The 18,632-nt window shown below is 42.6% G+C and overlaps 1 protein-coding gene across 1 annotated transcript in view; it reads left to right on the forward strand.

The window, feature by feature from the left end:
• GPC3 (glypican 3) overlaps positions 1-18,632 on the forward strand; it is a 432,499-nt gene that overhangs the window by 275,859 nt on the left and 138,008 nt on the right. Inside the window, exon 5 of the mRNA XM_038748017.1 lies at positions 3,471-3,596. Within this exon, the coding sequence (XP_038603945.1) occupies positions 3,471-3,596 (126 nt within the window). The remainder of the gene's footprint in view (positions 1-3,470; positions 3,597-18,632) is intronic.

Here is an 18,632-nt window from a genome sequence, read left to right on the forward strand (position 1 = left end):
ACTCTTTTCATCAAGCATTATTACCATGGACTTTCATTCATTCAGTCATATTTATTGAGCGCTTACTGTGTGCAGAGCACTGTACTCAGCGCTTGGGAAGTACAAGTTGGCAACATATAGAGACGGTCCATACCCAACAACGGGCTCACAGTCTAGAAGGACTTGTTTCATGGTACTGAAATATTCATTTTTGTTCACCTGATGGTTGTGTCATATGCTCTTTTAGTAACCTTATTAGTAAAAACGAATCATTTTGAGTAATAAAATAGAAAATGCCTACCTATAGAAAGATCATTTACACCTATGTCCTTTAGTAGGACTTAGGAGCAGAAGCATCCCAAAGGTCTTTCTATGCTTAGCCAAAGTGATTTTCAGGCTTCTGGGTTTCTCAAAAAGTGCTGCCCATCAGGCCAGCCTATCTAGGTGAACCAACAGCCTTCATAGCCTGGAGAAAAAGAATTTGATTCAGGTTAAATAATCATATCATTGCCTGAGAATTTCCTAGCAAATATTTTCTACAGCTCAGTGAAACATTGTCTTGTGCAAAAAGTTTAGTTTCCTTTTTATGAATTGGCAGCAATGTATTGCATTATAAATTGCATTATAGCTTTGCTTATTTACAACTATATATGTGCATTTTGTATACTAAAAACAGTGTGCTTTATATTTAAAATGTTTATTTCTCCCATGAATATTTTAGCCTCTTATTTTATTCTGTTCTCAATATATGTACATAAGGAACAAGCTAATGAGCCACAAAATTTCAGCGTGTGTGTTTTCTTTCATCCAGCATATCCTATTTAAAAACCGTGCCTATTTGCATGGGTGCATGAATCAGAAGAGCAAAAATACCTACTGCATATCCAGAAGCGCCAGATGAATATGGATCGAGCTCTTCCTCTTGCTTTAGGGAGTGAGATTTGGTCTCTATCTGATCATGATCTAAAGAAAATTTCCAGGCACAAACTTGTACAGGATCAAGTTTGGCTCCCAGCATCCAGTGATTTCTGTATATGGACCAATAGCAGCAATAAGTAGGGAAAGAGGCAATTTCCAGAATAACTTCTATCCAAGTCTTGCAGTGCATTATAAATTCAAATCAATACACTGGTTTTGCATCCTCTGCAGTAAAGCCAATCATTCTCCAAACTCTTAGTAAAATCCTTCTCCCAACAACCCCTTCTTTTCATTACCAAATTCACTTGTATGGATTTTTATTGAATCTCTCAGGGCCTAACAGGTACACCCTGCAGGTTAGTCAGGCACTTTGGAAAGCTGTTTATTTGTTTAGACTCTTTAGTGAATTGCATGAAGGTATATCCCTGCTCTGCTCCACCATGGTAGGAAGAGGCAGCAGCAGTGTGCAAGCGGGTGAGGGTGAGAAGTCAACAATGAGGTACAGTTAGAAGGTTGGCCTGGGACAGAGCTGGTGCCAGTTCCCAAGAAGGCAACATTGCTGGCTGGCTGGTGATGGAAGACACTGAGAGCACAAGTCAGCAGATTTTATCCCCGGCTTGGGATGCACAGAGCATCCTGGGGCCAGAGTCTCTCAGTGGCGGGAAGGAATGCTGTAATTACTGAGGACAAATTTCTCAGCCACGGTGGATTCTCACAAGCCGCATTACCTAATCTGTAAAAAGGGGATTGAGACTGTGAGCCCCACTTGAGACAGGGTCTGTGTCTAACCCGATTTCCTTGTATCCACTACAGGGCTTAGTACAATGACCTGCATGCAGTAAGCTCTTAACAAATACTACAATTATTATTATTATTACAAGCGCTCTGCACCCAGAAAAACACTGTTGAATGATTGATTGAAATGACCAAGGCAAGCCTCACACTGATATACACACATCACTCTCCTTCATATTCAAACGCTCTGGGCATGTTACTCCCCTCCTCAAAAATCTCCAGTAGCTACCAGTCAACCTACTCATCAAGCAAAAACTCCTCACTCTCGGCTTCAAGGCTCTCCATCACCTCGCCTCCTCCTACCTCACCTCCCTTCTTCCCTTCTACAGCCCAGCCCGCACCCTCCACTCCTCTGCTGCTAACCTCCTCACTGTGCCTCATTCTCACCTGTCCTGCCGTCGACCCCTGCCCCACGTCCTCCCCCTGGCCTGGAATGCCCTCCCTCCGCACATCCTCCAAGGTAGCTCTCTTCCTCCCTTCAAAGTCCTACTGAGAGCTCACCTCCTCCAGGAGGCCTTCCCAGACTGAGCCCCCTTTTTCCTCTCCCCCCCACCCCCCCACCCTACCTCCTTCCCCTCCCCACAGCACCTGTATATACGTTTGTGCAGATTTATTACTCTATTTATTTTACTTGTACATATTTACTATTCTTTTTATTTTGTCAGTGATGTCCATCTAGCTTTACTTCTATTTATTCTGATGACTTGACACCTGACCACATGTTTTGTTTTGTTGTCTGTCTCCCCCTTCTAGACTGTGAGCCCGTTGTTGGGTAGGGACCGTCTCTGTATGTTGCCAACTTGCACTTCCCAAGCGCTTAGTACAGTGTGCTGCACACAGTAAGCGCTCAATAAATACGATTGAATGAATGAATGAATGGTGGTTGCCACCTTGTATTTCCCAAGCGTTTAGTACAGTGCTCTGCACACAGTAAGCGCTCAATAAATACGATTGAATGAATGAATGAATGGTGGTTGCCACCTTGTATTTCCCAAGTGTTTAGTACAGTGCTCTGCACACAGTAAGCGCTCAATAAATACGATTGAATGAATGAATGGTGGTAGGAGCTTATCTATGTCTGTGGCTATGACTGAAGATAACTGTGCATAAGTAACTCTCCATTCCACACTGTGGGCCAGAAAAGCTTGTCCTTGTTTTAGCGTGGCTTAGTGGAAAACGCATGGGCTTGGAAGTCAGAGGTTGTGGGTTCTAATTCTGGCTCCGCCACTTGTGTTCTGTATGACCTTGGGCAAGCCACTTAACTCCTTTGTGCCTCAGTTACCTCATCTGTAAAATGGGGATTAAGGCTGTGAGCCCCACATGGGACAGCCTGATTACCCTGTATATACCCCAGCGCTTAGAATAGTGCTTAGCACATAGCGTGGCTCAGTGGAAAGAGCACGGGCTTTGGAGTCAGAGGTCATGGGTTCAAATCCCGGCTCCGCCAATTCTCAGCTGTGTGACTTTGGGCAAATCACTTGACTTCTTTGTGCCTCAGTTACCTCATCTGTAAAATTGGGATTAAGACTGTGAGCCCCCCATGGGACAACCTGATCACCTTGTAACCTCCCCAGTGCTTAGAACAGTGCTTGGCACGTAGTAAGCGCTTAATAAATGCCATCATCATCATCTTTATTATTATTTGAGAGGGGAGGGACATGTGTGTGCGCGTATGTGTATATCAGCCTAGAAAGACATTAAAGAATAATAATGATACACAATAAGAAAAGTAGACTTGCTCTGTCTCTCATGTGCATTATTTGTCTTTTTCTTTTCAGGGAACTGATTATGAAATTGAAATCTTACAGCAATTTTTACAGTAGTTTATCAGAGTACGTTTGTACCCACAGCCCTGTGGTCCCAAATGATACATTCTGCTGGAATGGACAAGAAATTGTGGAGAGGTGAGTTTTTAAAGTTTTCAAATTTTTATTTTACATTCCAGCATTTTAGTATTTTTTTCTTTTAGGTCCCCTTGCTTTTTGCTTCATTGCATCTCATGTCCAATGTATTCAAGGTCTGTGATGACAAATATGAACTGAATGACTTTCACTTCTAATTTGCAGATTTATATCTTTATTGTCATTATTATGTAACATTAAAGCTGTGTGTTGACCTCCCTGCTGACCTCCTTGTTTCCTGTCTCTCTGCACTCCAGTCCGTACTTCACTCTGCTGCATGAAACATTTTTCTGCAGAATCGCTCAGTCCACGGCTCCCCACTTCTTCAGAACCTCCAGTGGTTGCCATGAACCAACAGAAACTCCTTACCATAGGCTTTAAAACATTGTCATCTTGTCTCCACCTACCTTACCTCCCTGATTTCTTACCACAACCCAGCTATACACTTGGCTCCTCTAATGCCAACTTACTCACTGTACCATGATCTGATCTATCTAGCCACCGACCCCTCACCCACACCCTACCTCTGGCCTGGAATGCCCTCCCTTTTCATACCCGACAGACAAGCACTCTCCCCATCTTCAAAGCATTATTAAAAGCACATCTCCTCCAAGAGGCCTTCCCTGACTGAGCCCTTATTTCCTCTTCTTCACTCCCTTCTCATTTGTACCCTAGATTCACCCTACCTTCAACCCCACAGCACTTCTGTACACATCCATAATTTATTTATATTATTGTCTGCCACTCCCTATGGATTGTGAACTCACTGAGGGAAGGGAATGTCTACCACCTCTGTTATATTGTTCTCTCCCATGCACTTAGAACAGGACTCTAAATAAGTAAGCGCTCAGTAAATATGATTGAGGGGTTGATTGAAATAAGCATTATATGGAGACATATTCATATATTAAAGGTCATTATATGTTCTCTTTATAAAATACTGTTAATCATAATTGGTGTGACTGGACCTTCTCCTATAATCTGATGACCTTCCGGATTGGCCCCAGCAGTCATAACAATCCTGGGTTTGATTTTATTGGGCTGGCCAATATAGGCTTCCAAAATTTGTCCTTTATGTCCATGTACATGAAGAGCAATCTGTGGTTCCCTCCTTCCAAAACCCACATCTTTCACCTTTCCCTTTCCTGTCTGTGACAGCTCTGAAGGCTTTTGTTTTTCCTCAGAGTCCGTTCTATCAATGATAAGTGATGTGAGAGTACAGTACAATAGAGATTGTAGATATCAATCAATCAGTGCTATTTATTGAGTACTTCCTATATGCAGAGCACAGATCACACAGAGCTCGATAAATTAATTACTTCCAGGAAGCAAAAAGCTAGTGACATTTGAGCTCTTATGAAATTCCTTTTTTTTTTTCAAATTTAAAAGGGAATAGGATGTGATGTTTTAAGGAAAACATAAAGTTCATTTGTCAGTGAGGAAACAGGCCTAAATCTAAATACTCTCCCATCCTTCCCAGCAGTATCCTCAGATGAGATCTCCTCCCTCCTCTCAAGTGCTACTCCGGCCACCTGTGCTTCTGACCCCATTCCCTCTCATCTTATGAAATCTCCCGCCTCGTCCCACCTCCCCTCCTTAACTTCCATCTTTAACCGCTCACTCTCCACTGATTCCTTCCCCTCTGCCTTCAAACATGCCCACGTCTCCCCCATCTTAAAAAAAACCCTCTCTTGACCCCACCTCCCCTTCTAGTTATCACCCTATCTCCCTCCTACCATTCCTTTCCAAACTCCTTGAATGAGTCATCTACACCACTGCCTCGAATTCCTCAACACCAACTCTCTCCTCGACCCCCTCCAATCTGGCTTCCGTCCCCTACATTCCACGGGAACTGCCCTCTCAAAGGTCACCAGTGACCTCCTGCTTGCCAAATCCAACGGCTCCTCCTGTATCCTAATCCTCCTCGACCTCTCAGCTGCCTTCGACACTGTGGACCACCCCCTTCTCCTCAACCCACTATCCAACCTTGACTTCACAGACTCTGTCCTTTCCTGCTTCTCCTCTTATCCCTCCAGCCATTCATTCTCAGTCTTTTTTGCGGGCTCCTCCGCCCCGTCCCATCTTCTTACTGTAGGGGATCCTCAAGGGTCAGTTCTTGGTCCCGTTCTGTTCTGTATCTGCACTCACTCCCTTGGTGAACTCATTAGCTCCCACGGCTTCAGCTATCATCTCTACGCTGATGACACCCAAATCTGCATCTCTGCCCCTGCTCTCTCCCCCTCCCTTCAGGCTCGTGTCTCCTCCTAGCTTCAAGACATCTCCATCTTGATGTCTGCCTGCCATCTAAAACTCAATATGTCCAAGACTGAACTCCTTATCTTCCCTCCCAAACCCTGCCCTCTCCCTGACTTTCCCATCACTGTTGACGGCACTACCATCCTTCCCGTCTCACAAGCCCGCAACCTTGGTGTCATCCTCAACTCTGCTCTCTCGTTCACCCCTCACATCCATCCGTCACCAAAAACTGCCGCTGTCACCTCGGCAACATCGCCAAGATCCGCCCTTTGCTCTCCATCCAAACCGCTACCCTACTGGTTCAATCTCTTCTCCTGTCCTGACTGGATTACTGCATCAGCCTCCTCTCTGATCTCCCATCCTCCTGTCTCTCCCTACTTCAATCTATACTTCATGCGACTGCCCGGATCATCTTTGTGCAGAAATGCTCTGGGCATGTTACTCCCCTCCTCAAAAATCTCCAGTGGCTACCAATCAACCTACGCATCAGGCAAAAGCTCCTCACTCTCAGCTTCAAGGCTCTCCATCACCTCGCCCCCTCCTACCTCTCCTCCCTTCTTCCCTTCTACAGCCCATCCCGCACCCTCCGCTCCTCTGCTGCTAACCTCCTCACTGTGCCTCGTTCTTGCCTGTCCCACCGTCGACCCCCGGTCCACATCCTCCCCCTGGCCTGGAGTGCCCTCCCTTCGCACATCCGCCAAGCTAGCTCTCTTCCTCCCTTCAAAGCCCTACTGAGAGCTCACCTCCTCCAAGAGGCCTTCCCAGACTGAGCCCCCCCATTCCTCTCCCCCTCCCCATCCCCCTGCCCTATCTCCTTCCCCTCCCCACAGCACCTGTATATATGTTTGTACAGATTTATTACTCTATTTTACTTGTATATATTTACTATTCCATTTATTTTATTTTGTTAATATGTTTTGTTGTCTGTCTCCCCCTTCTAGACTGTGAGTCCGCTGTTGGGTAGGGACTGTCTCTATATGTTGCCACCTTGTTCTTCTCAAGCACTTAGTACAGTGCTCTGCACACAGTAAGCTCTCAATAAATACAATTGAATGAATGAATGAATCTAATCTTGCACATCCATGTACTACATTGGAAAATTGTAATGGTGGGATTTTTTTGTTCAGTTTTATGTACAGCGTTGGGAGACATGTCAGAAAGTCTGTGTGACTTACTGGATAGAGCATGGGTCAGGGAGTCAGAGAGAGGACCTGGATTCTAATCCTGGCTCTGTCACTTGTCTGCTGTGTGATTTTGGGCAAGTCACTTAATTTTTTTTGTTACCTCATCTGTAAATGGGGATTAAGACTATGTGCCCTAGTGGGACAAGGACTGTGTCCAACATGTTCATCTTGTATCTAGCCCAATACTTAGTACATTTCCTGGCACACAACACTTAACAAATACCATATTTACAAAAGTGAATTAAATCTATGCATTTATATTTTATTAATATGGATTATGTTTCATTAAGACCAAATCAGTGCATTTAAAATGGAATATGATTAAGAGCAACTGCTCTGCCTGAGCTGTAGATGGCCTATTCGTCTTTAATAAAAGATATCTGAGAATCTGAGCTATATTAATTCAGTATCCAGTTTTCTTGGCCCCTTATGTTTCCATTTAATAATATTTTACTTTAGCTCAAACTGTTTCTGTAAGAAGCCTTTAGGATATTTAGAAATCACTTTTATTTGCACCTGAAATTATATTTTTCAGATGCTCTAAAACATCTAGAATTCACTAGGTTGAAGCAATTCCTAATCTTAATACTGTTTGGTTTTTTTTTAATTGTTCCAAACTAATTTTACTCCAAAATTGAAAGGCCGAGAAAATGTTAAAACCTTTACATATTTTCCACAGCGCTCTTCTATCTTCTATTTCCTTTGCAAGTAAAATAATTTATCAAAGTAAAAAGTGAAACAGAAATCCAAATGTAGTAAGGATGAAGTGGAGGATAAGAAATAACTTCTCCTCAGTTAATAACCTCAGGTAATAACCTGCACGTGCATTACTGACCTAAACACTGAAGGGATCAGGAAATGGTATCAAGCTAGTTTTTAAAATTATTCAGGTATTAAGAATATGCATTTAATTATATGAATTTTCCTAGCCTAAGGAAATAGATGCCCTCTATTTGTATGGTTGGTAAAGATTAGTTTTATATTCACTCGTCTCACCTATTATTAAAACCTTTCCCACAATGATTACTGTTTTATTTCTATTTAATTTAAAAGCTTAAGAAAAGCATAGTACTTAATATTACTTTATTATTTTTTTCTTTATTAAATGTATTCCCTTAATATTACTTTATTGAATATCATGGCCATTTACACATGGGTCTGTATCTGGTAATCTTTATTAATCCATCAGTAGTATTCATTGAGCACCTAATTGGGAGAGTATAGTAGATTTAGTAGATATGATCCTTGCCCACAAGGAGCTTATTATCAAGCAGGGGAAGTAGACACTGAAATAGTTTACAAATGAGGAAATAACTTACAAATAAGAAACAGGTTCTGTGGGTCAGTATGCGCAGAAGTGCAACCCTTGATTATGAGTGTACAGTTTCTTAGTTGGAACAGCAGTGCTGAGGTGGTAGAGGGCATAGAACCTAGGGAGATATGAAATTAGCTGGAGAAGGCCTCTTGGAGGAGATGTGATTTCAGAAGGATTTTGAAGATGCGGAAAGCTGTCATCTGTCAAATATCTCTTTTCCCCAGTGACCTGGCTGCATACTTCAACAAAATTGAAACCATCAGGCCTGATCTCCCCCACTCATTTCCTTTCCCCCTCACCCTCTTCAACTCTCCCTATGTTTCCTCTAGTAACCCAAGGTGAAATCTCTCCCCTCTCTAAATCTACGCTTTCCACATTTGCTTCTATCCCCATCCCTCCATACCTTTTAAACATTCTCTCCCCCTCCCATCTTTCCTCCTCGAATGCCGTCTTCAACCCTTCACTTTCTAACGGCTTCTTCCCCACTACTGTCAAATGTGTCTAAGTATCCTCTATCCAAAAAAACCCCTCCCTTGACCTCATAGCTCCCTCCAGATATCACCCTAGTTCTCTCTTACCATTTCTCTACCAACTTCTTGACAGTGGTATTTATACCCACTGTCTTCACGTCCTATCCAATACTCTCCTGGATCCCCTCCAGTCTGGTTTCCGCCCCCTTCACGCCACAGATAAGATAGACAGTGATGTTATTCTGACCAAATCTGATGGCCTCTTCTCCATTCTAATCCTCCTAGACCTCTCAGCCACATTTGATACTGTAGACCACCCCCTTCTCCTTGAAACTTTATCCAACCCTGGATTCACTGACACTGTCCTTTCTTGGTGCACCTTTCTCTTTGACTGCTCCTTCTCAGTCTCGTTGCTGGATGCTCCTTTGCCTCCCACCCTCTGACAATAGGAGTCCCGCAAGGGCTCAGTTCTAGGTCCTTTTATATTCTCCCTCTACACCCGTTCTCTTGGCTTCAATTACCATCTCTATGCGGATGATTCCCTATTCTACATCTCCTGCCCTAACCTCTCTCCTTCCATGCAATCCTGCATTTCCTCCTACCTTCAAGACATACTTACTTGAATGTTCCACTGACACCTCCAATTAAGCATGTCCAAAACTGAACTCCTTATCTTTCCACCAAACCCTGTCCTTCCCCTGTCTTTCCCATCACTGTAGACAACACCATATTCTCCCTATCTCATAACCTGTAATTTTGGCATTGTCATGAACACATCTCTCTCATTTTGCCCTCATATTCAATCTGGCACCAATTCCTGTCGGTTCTCCTTTACAACATTGCTAAAATCTGCCCTTTCCTCTCCATCCAAACTGCTACCATGTTGATCCAAGTACTTGTCCTATCCCGCCTTGAGTACTGCATCTGCCTCCTCACCTGACCCCCACCCTCCCCACCAGCCTCTTATCTCTCCCCACTTCAATCCATAACTCACTGTGCTGCACGAATCATTTATCAGCAAAAACATTCAGTTCATGTCTCCCCACTCCTCAGGAACCTCCAATGGCTGCCCATCCACCTCTGCATCAAACAGAAGCTCCTTTTCATTAGACTTAAAGCACAAAATCAGTTCGCCCATCCTACCTCACCTCACTAATCTCCTACTACAGCCCAGCCTGGACACTCCACTCCTCTAATGCCAGCTTACTCACCGTGCCCCAATTTCATCTATCTTGCCAGTGATCCCTTTCCCATTTCCTCCTTCTTGCTTACTCCCTACCCCTCGATATACATCAGACCACCACTCTTTTTACATCCAAAGCATTTCTAAGGTCACATCTCCTCCAAGATGCCTTCCCTGATTAAGCCCTCTTTTACCCTGATCACTCTTCCTTCAACATTGTCTATGTACTTCAGTCTGTGACCTTTGGACATTTGTTATTTTCTCCACTCCTGGCAGCACAGCACTTATGTACATATCTTTAAATTATATATTGTAAATTATTTATTCTTATCAATGTCTGTCTCCCCCTCTAGACTGTAAGCTCGCTGTGGGCCTGAAACATGTCTGTTAATCCTGGTATATTGTATAGTGCTCTGAACATAGTAAGCACTCAATAAATAAGAACGATTGATGATGGGGGAAGAAGTTGCAGACATGGGGAATAGTTTAAGCAAGTGGTTGGCAGTGGATGAGGTGAGAACAAGGCACGGTGAGTAGGTTAGCTTGAGAGGCATGAAGCTGGAAATTAGTGGGAGAAGAGAATGAGTTAGAGGAAAAGAACTGATTGAGTATCTCAAAGCCAGTGGCCAGGAATAATTTTTACTTGATATTGAGAGGAAACCATTGCAACTCCAGTAGGGATAGTGGAGATAAGTGCAAAATTACATTTTCCAAAAAATGTTCCAGTTAGATGGGAGGAAAAGTATGGACTGGAGAGAGGAGAGATTGGAGGCAGTAAAATGAGTCAGATTGATGTAGTAATCAAGCCAGAATATGACATAGGTCTGTACCAGAATTGTGGCTATGTGAGTAGAGAAGGGATGGGGAGAGGATCCTGGAAATATTACAGGATTTAGCAGCTCACTGAATACATATGGGGCTTTAAAAAGAAGGAGGAATCAAGGATAATAACAAAGTTGCTGACTGTTGTGATTACTGTTGTGACCATTGGATTCTAGACCATGAAGACCTCTAAACCCTGTTCCCCTGGCCACAGTATCTTATTGATTTTTGTTTGTTTTGTGTATTTGTCCTTGTTCTTTATGATGTCTTAGCATTTTAATTTTCATGTTTTCTTAGGTGTATGTGGCCAGTCTCCTCTCCTGCCGTATTCTTAATTTTGGTATTTTTTAAGTGCCTCTTCAGCATCAAGCATTGTTCTAAGCCCTGGGGTAAATACAAATGAATCTTCGGTTATGACTTCTAGACTGTGAGCCCGTTGTTGGGTAGGGACTGTGTCTGTATGTTGCAAACTTGTACTTCCCAAGCGCTTAGTAGAGTGTTCTGCACACAGTAAGTGCTCAATAAATACAACTGAATGAATGAATGAGTCTGGGAGGGCCAGGGACCATGTCACCATTGTGTTCTTACCCAGTACTTAATACAGTTGTTTGCACACTGTATTTAGTAAATATCCATTCATCTTTCTGCTTGAGAGGTAGGAAGGATGGTGGTGGTGTCAACTGTGTTGGGGAAGTTGGGTGAGGAGAGGAATTGGGAAGGAATATGAAGAATTTGTCTTTAAGCACATTAAGTTGAACTTGTCAGCAGAACCTAGATCTGTATCCTGGGACTCCTGAAAGCTTTCACTTTGTATCCTTCAAAAGCAGATGAGCTTTCTCCTTTAATTTCCATCTTGGTTTATGACAAATATTGGCTTTCAAAATGTAGCTAACTGAAACATCGAACTTGATCAGGTTTTATCCATTACCTTTCATGTCTGTCTGCCTATTGCCTGCAGGCAAGATTTTCCCCAAGAACCGGAAGCTGAAATTTCCCATCTTCAATCTCTTGAGCCATTACTTTTGATTCCAATTACAGCTTCTCTGGAGCTTAGGGGAAAATAAAGGAACAGGGAATAACCATGGAGTTAATAGTTTCTCATTTTAGTATCAATGAATAGTTTGTTGTTTTTTTAACACAATAACGAAGTACTAAAATATGTGTTTGAAGATTCCCTCGTTTGAAATGAGAAATTACCTTAAACTGTTTAGGCACTCAGAAAATAAGAAACAACCAAAATAATTGAATTCAACATGAGCTAGGATTGAAGAAGTGATTCTTAAGGGATTTTAATGTTCATGGCAGGTTAAATATCGAGACGTGGACATTTAACAACTGTACCCAATAGCCCATAACATTCTAATGGCTTACTTGTCCTGTATAGTTCTGTTCCTTAGTAAAAGACCGTGATCCCATGTTGAAGGTCAAATGGGGTGATCAGCAGAGACTTCTATCCAGTTAGGAATAAGCCAGTTTTGTCTTTATGTGGCCACACTTCGTTTTGCATCCTATTCAAGTGCATTTTGTTCTTCCCCAAGACACCTACCCTCATGTGGCTAGGAGAAATGCTAACAATAGCCTGTGCTTAAGGTAGATGTTCAAATTTTCTCGAGGGCATTAAGAAACAGTAGTGGTGAAATAATATGGAAATAGGGTGAGACAAGTGCTGTACTGTCCATATGTGTTCTTGAGCCATTCTCTAAGGAAGACAAATACCTCCTTATAGGGAAATTTCTGGAAGCCAGGCATGATTTGGTGTGGGAAGATTGCTCTAGAACCACGAGTTTTTGTAGCCGCCTCTCTGAATGAGTGGTGAAAAAGAAGCATCAGTAAACTTGATTCTTTTAGTGAGCGTTTGTTGGAGTGGTTTTCTTTGATTTGGAGGATGATCCAACTTGTACTTCCCAAGCGCTTAGTACAGTGCTCTGCACACAATAAGAGCTCAATAAATACAATTGAATGAATGAATGAATAACGATATGAGCCGCCCCCCACACCCTATAAAATAACAACTAATTAAAATCAGGTTGAGAAGAAATTAAGCCCAAAGACAATGAAAGGCCTCAATTTTCATTTAGATTGGAAGTTAAATAGGAATTTGTAGCTAAAGTAACCTTTCTAAAAACTAAGGGAATATTATACATGTATATATTATTCTAGATTTTGCACTAAAGGTTCATCAACCCCACATATTCATTAGGATTACTTGCTTTTTATGAAGTGGCTTATGATTAAGTTGATTTCCTTTTATGGAGAGTGTTTATATGCTAGTTAGGTACTTACTTTGTGCAAAGCACTTTACTAAGCATTGAGGAAAAGCCCAAGGACATTATATCAAACGAGTTCCTAGGCCTCAGGGAGCTCTCAATCTAAAAGGCAGTATCTGGGCCAAAGACACACAGGAAATGACTGGTACTTTGACTTTCACAATAAACTAATGACAAAAGTTGCAGTCCATTACTATTGATAGGAAAGCTTTCCAGGCTCCTCCCCATCCTTGAAGAGCAGTCACAACCTTCCTAATGGTCAAATATTTGCGAATGTGTGCTTCTAGCCCTCAAAATGAGTCAAACAACACTGGCTCCTGTTATTTAATGTGAAGATTAAGGAGAGGGAAAGTGAGGCTACCTCCACTGAAGAAATAGTCTATTACTCCCAGTGTCTTCACAGAGACTCATGCACCCACTAGCAAAGCTCTTCTTTTCTGAGCAGGGAAGAAAGAAGGTCATAAACACATACTTAGACACATCATTTCAGTTGTTGTAAAAGACGCATATATTTTACAGTTATTGGTGGGCAACTCCTCACAGTCCCGCACAGATCCCAGGAGCCAAGGCAGTTCTTATTTATTTTATAGATATATATTTCCTCCAAAAGAGCTTGAGGCATTGCATATGAAACCGTAAATACAGCACATTCAAATATTGCAAGGAAGAAAGCAGGGGAACTAAATAGGCAGGGTAAAATGGAAAACAGAGGGCAGCAAAAATAATATCTGGAAGGAGGGGAGAAGTCCCTGCTGGCATGGTCAGCCCCTGGCGCCTCCTCCCCGGATTCCTGGCAGAAGTAGCTCCACAGGCGAGGAGGCTGGGAGAGGGACTGCTGGTTTAGTTTTTATTAGCAATACATATATCCATATTTCTCAGTAAATCGCCATCCTGGCCTCCTGAACCTTGGCCATTTCTGGAATTTACTTCTACTGAGGATTTTACTGGAAGCAAAAACCTGGTACTTCATTTATCCTAATTTGGAAACTGCCCAGTTAGCTTGAGACTGCACCTTGAAATGAAAGCATACAAGTAAAAATTGCTTGGTAGCAAGGTGGTTTATGCTACCTTAACTGGAGAAGCCAAGCAGTTTTAAGGGACTGTATGGGGAAAATAATAATGCTGTGGAGAAAATGTTTAGTGCTGTGGGGAAAATGTTTTAATTTGGTAGAGGATGCATATTTAAGTCTGCCTAAGGCTGAAAAACACTCTCCATAAGCCACCCTGTCCAGCAAAGACATGATATGTTTGAGGATTTAGCAAGGTGATAATCCACATAAAGGTTTGATGAGGATAGTTTTTTTTTACCATAGGTTCATCTTAAAGTAACCTTTAGTGGCACCATTTATCACTGCCTACTCTGACAACAAAATGACATTTATTCTTTGAGTTAATTGTGACATATTGTAGTTTACACCCACAGAACCTAGTGAGAGAAACATGGCTTATCCTGATTATTGACATCTTAATATAGTGTATCACATCAAAGACGGCAAATATATTTTTGGTCTTGGACTGCTTATGAAATGAAAGAGGGAGACATTCTCATGCGGCAACATTGATATCTCTGAAGAAGACCACCTGTTGAAGATTGCATGGCTTTTTGCCTGTAGCAGTTAGTGCTGTATCAATCAACAGCAAGCTGTCAGTACTTGGCTTGTTTGTATCGTTTCCTTCTACGGTGAGAACATCAAATAACACAAATATAATTCTGGTTAATCCACACCCTCTAGAAATATCATATCACAGTGTCCTCTTTGTCGTACAGATCAGCTGTTAGCTGCACCTATTCCCTGCTAGGAGATGTCTGGGATAGAGTCCCAGTCCACATACATCTCCTTTTTGCTCTCAATTTTGATTTGGCAGGATCCCTGCACGTTACCTGTGATAGGTTGAGCTGGGTGTTGATTGAAACAGCATAGCTGTGAGTAATATGTCCCTTGACCTTTCTTTGACAGGTGGCCTCCTTTAGAGATACCAGTGTTATCTCATCAGAACTTTTCTGGCTTCCGCTTCAAAAGCAGCGCAAACCCCAAAATATATCAACTCAGCTGCCAGAGTTTCTAACTCATAGGACACTTATTCTGGCAGCTGGAAACAGTAAAGGAAATGGACTCCTTACAGTCAGAGTTGTATTGAAGAAGGAGGTGGTTCCCTTTGCATAGGGATTAATCAGAGAATCTCTCAAAATGTCCTCTTCTGGAATCCAGGGTGCCTCCGATTTCAGGGCCAAGGCTGCTGTGCCAGATCTTGGGTTTCCTGTAGTCCTTGATTTAACCTTTAAATCAGAGCCATTATCTCCCATTCAGCCAATTTCCTAGTTTCTGCAGTCACTTCATTTTTCCCATTAATGAATACAGATGCCGTCAGGGCCTTCTGTTTTAAAATTAAGTTTCCCCTCTCTGGAAAGGGACAGTTTTACATTATTCCAGCAATTCTTTGGCCTGTACTTTGTCAACCTATTGACATTGATGCATTGGAGACCTGAAGAGGCATAGATTCTGTCAGTTCTTCAACATGAGTTCTTTCTTTCAAATTGGAATCGTTCAACCCCATTATAGAGAATGGAGGTTAGATATCTGATATAGGCCATACCCTTGGGGAAAAAAATAGCATCACTCTTTGGAAAGTTATCCATTAAACATCTATGTGACCATCTGGACTAGGCAGAAGGCGGTGTCTAGCTCTCCATGGTAACAGATAGATAGGAGTCCTTACACTTGTTTTGCATATCTTATCTCTTCCTACTCCATCACACATTTACTAGCTGTCTGTCAATCAAGCCTTCTAATCAGGGAGACATTTTCTTTTTGCGTTTATTTTCCAGCCCTTATTTTCTCCTTTTCAGCCCACCAGGATTTCACAGAGGTAAGGGAAAATATCATGTACCAATTTGTAGTGTTTTTCAACATTTTTAAAGATTTGTCCCAGATTTTAGCACTGGAGTAGGTGCAGGTAGTGTTTCACAGCCACCGCATGGAAAAATTGGGTAAAGAGGTGCTGCTGTCCTTCTCCTTAGGGGGTTGATGGAACACAACAGTGGGGATTTCCACCAAATGACCTACACAGCATAGTTACAGAGCCACTCCCTTGCCAGACTGCAGCAGTCCATGCTTCCAGCCTTCCCTGGTCAGTGCTGTCCCAGATAATAGTAGGGCATTCAAAATTCTTGGCCATAGCCATCCTATCAGGTGCTCTCAGATAATACCTCGTTGATTGCCCCCACTTTCCCATGTTGTTGATAGAATTGGACTCCTGAGGAGCATGGGAAGCTTCTGGAAGATTGCTGCTCCTCTTACGCACAGCAGGTCTACCAGGTAAAGGTGGAAGAAAGCTAATTTCCCAAAACAGGAGCCATATTTCCCCAAGGTAGTGGATTCACAGCAGACAGACTTCACAGGTATTTCTCTTAGAAAAATATTTTCCAGGAAGGAGTGTGTTTTAGGGGAAACAGAACTGGGAATTGAACGACCTGAGTCCTAATTTCAACTCAGCCACTTGCCTTCTGTATGACTCTGAACCTCAGTTTTCTCATCTGCAAAATGGGGATTAAATAATTGTTTTCTCTCCCCATTAGGTTGAGAGTCCTGGACAGGGACCTGTATAATCCGATGGTATCTTATCTACTTCAGCACTTAGTATAGTACTTAGTACATAGTAAGTGCTTAGCAAGTACCACAATTCTTTCATTTAAATATATTCAGTATATATTCAGGTTTGATTCTTGTGTCTCACTTTGCAGTAATAGTTAAACTAACGGCAACAGAAACTTTAGAACCCGAAGTGACCCTAGCCTCTCACTGATCCTTAACTTGGGCTACCCCAAAACTAGCAAGCTCCACTTACCTTTTCTCCTCATAGTAGGCCTCCCAAATGAAGCTGCTTTCTTCATTGAACTGGCCAACCAAGACTCTCACTTAGCTCCAGGTGTTCTAAGGAAAGCAAATTGTGGAGGTGGCAGCAGGGTGACACAAGGCAGTGAACACAATTTGGTGGGAATCTTGGTTTGAAGTCCCCTGACTGTGCCTCAGTTGACCCCATGTGGAGCCAAGGAGCCTCCTGACCCTTAATTGTTCCCTGACGTGGCTGAAGAATGCTGGCGGCACCCCACCTGGCGTGAAATCTGGGGCAAATCTTTCCTACTGGGGCAGAAAATGTCACACAATTTTAGGTCTTTTTAAACTTACATCCTGTCTTTCCGTTGCAGTGTTGATAATGAATGGGTTGTTGTAGTTTGCAAAGCACAGTAAGTATCCACCTCCCTGACTTAGAGGAAAAAGAAGGCTCCGTAAGATTGTCATGAGACAAGTTATGTCCCCAGTTGGCACTGATACCTTGCAATGTTCTGGACATTCTGTCAGTAAAAGGATGTATCCCACTTTCGGATGGAAGATAGATTAATCGGCTAGCTACCATAAGCATTGCTCTGAGATAATATTTATAAAGGTGTGTCTTTTTCTTCAGCATTCTCCCCTTTATCTTCCCTTCCCACCCTCTGTTTCTTTCCCACTGGCATTTTCCTGAAGCAAGTCATGACCTAGGGAAGCAGTGTGGCCTAGTGGCAAGAGCACAGGCTTGGGAGTCAGATGACGTGGGTTCTAACCCCAGCTCCACTTTTTGTCTGCTGTGTGACCTTGGGCGAGTCACTTAACTTCTCTGTGCCTCAGTTACCTCATCTGTAGAATGAGGATTAAGACTGTGAGCCCTGTGTAGGACAGGGACTGTGTCCAACCTGATTACCTTCTATGAACCTCAGTGCTTAGAACAGTGCTTGGCACATAGTAAGCACTTAACAAATGCCATAATTATTATTACTGCCCTTGCAGTTAAAATAGTTAAATAAATAAATAAATATCTAATGCTTTTTCTCAGTGACAGTTTTCTAGGTTAGTTATTAAAGGAGGTTGAATACTCAGAAGCTGAGGCAGGGAACAGGGAACAGTTTCCTTGGTATTTTTTTCCCTCTGATAAGCAGGGTCTCATCATTTTTTTCCCCCATAGGCCTGCTCAGGCTGTTCTGTGATCGACCCAGAGCATTGTTTGGATGAGAGCAATTCCCAGGGTTCGGAGAGGCTACCTCATGGGTTCATCCTGCATCACTGGCCTGCCCACTCTGTCCACATTTAGGCTTTCCCAGAGACGGGTCCCCTGGGCCGCCATCCGTCCTCCCCCTTCCCTTGAATACACTGTTGGCTTCTGGACAGTTTGTGCATAGAAGGACATAAACATCTCCATCTCTGTGGGGCCCTGGACTGCAATGTATTACTATCAATATTACAATGTTTGGGTGGCTTGTGAAACCCAACAATCTCAGTTCCTCTAAATAGAGTTGTTTTCAGGAGTATATTGCTCGTTAAATTCAATCCTTCCCCATAAAAGTCACCCTTATCATCACTCTGTAAAATCAGTGACATTAAGCAGGAAAACAACCATATGAAATGAAGTGTGTTGAGAGTGGCAGAATCTGAAGGTCATAAAATTCTTGTTTGAAACAATATCCATTACCTATCACCCACTGTCCATTATTTAATGGGCAAGCTTA

This window comes from Tachyglossus aculeatus, chromosome 6, assembly GCF_015852505.1.
Source record: "Tachyglossus aculeatus isolate mTacAcu1 chromosome 6, mTacAcu1.pri, whole genome shotgun sequence".
NCBI classification, from domain to species: Eukaryota; Metazoa; Chordata; class Mammalia; order Monotremata; family Tachyglossidae; genus Tachyglossus; species Tachyglossus aculeatus.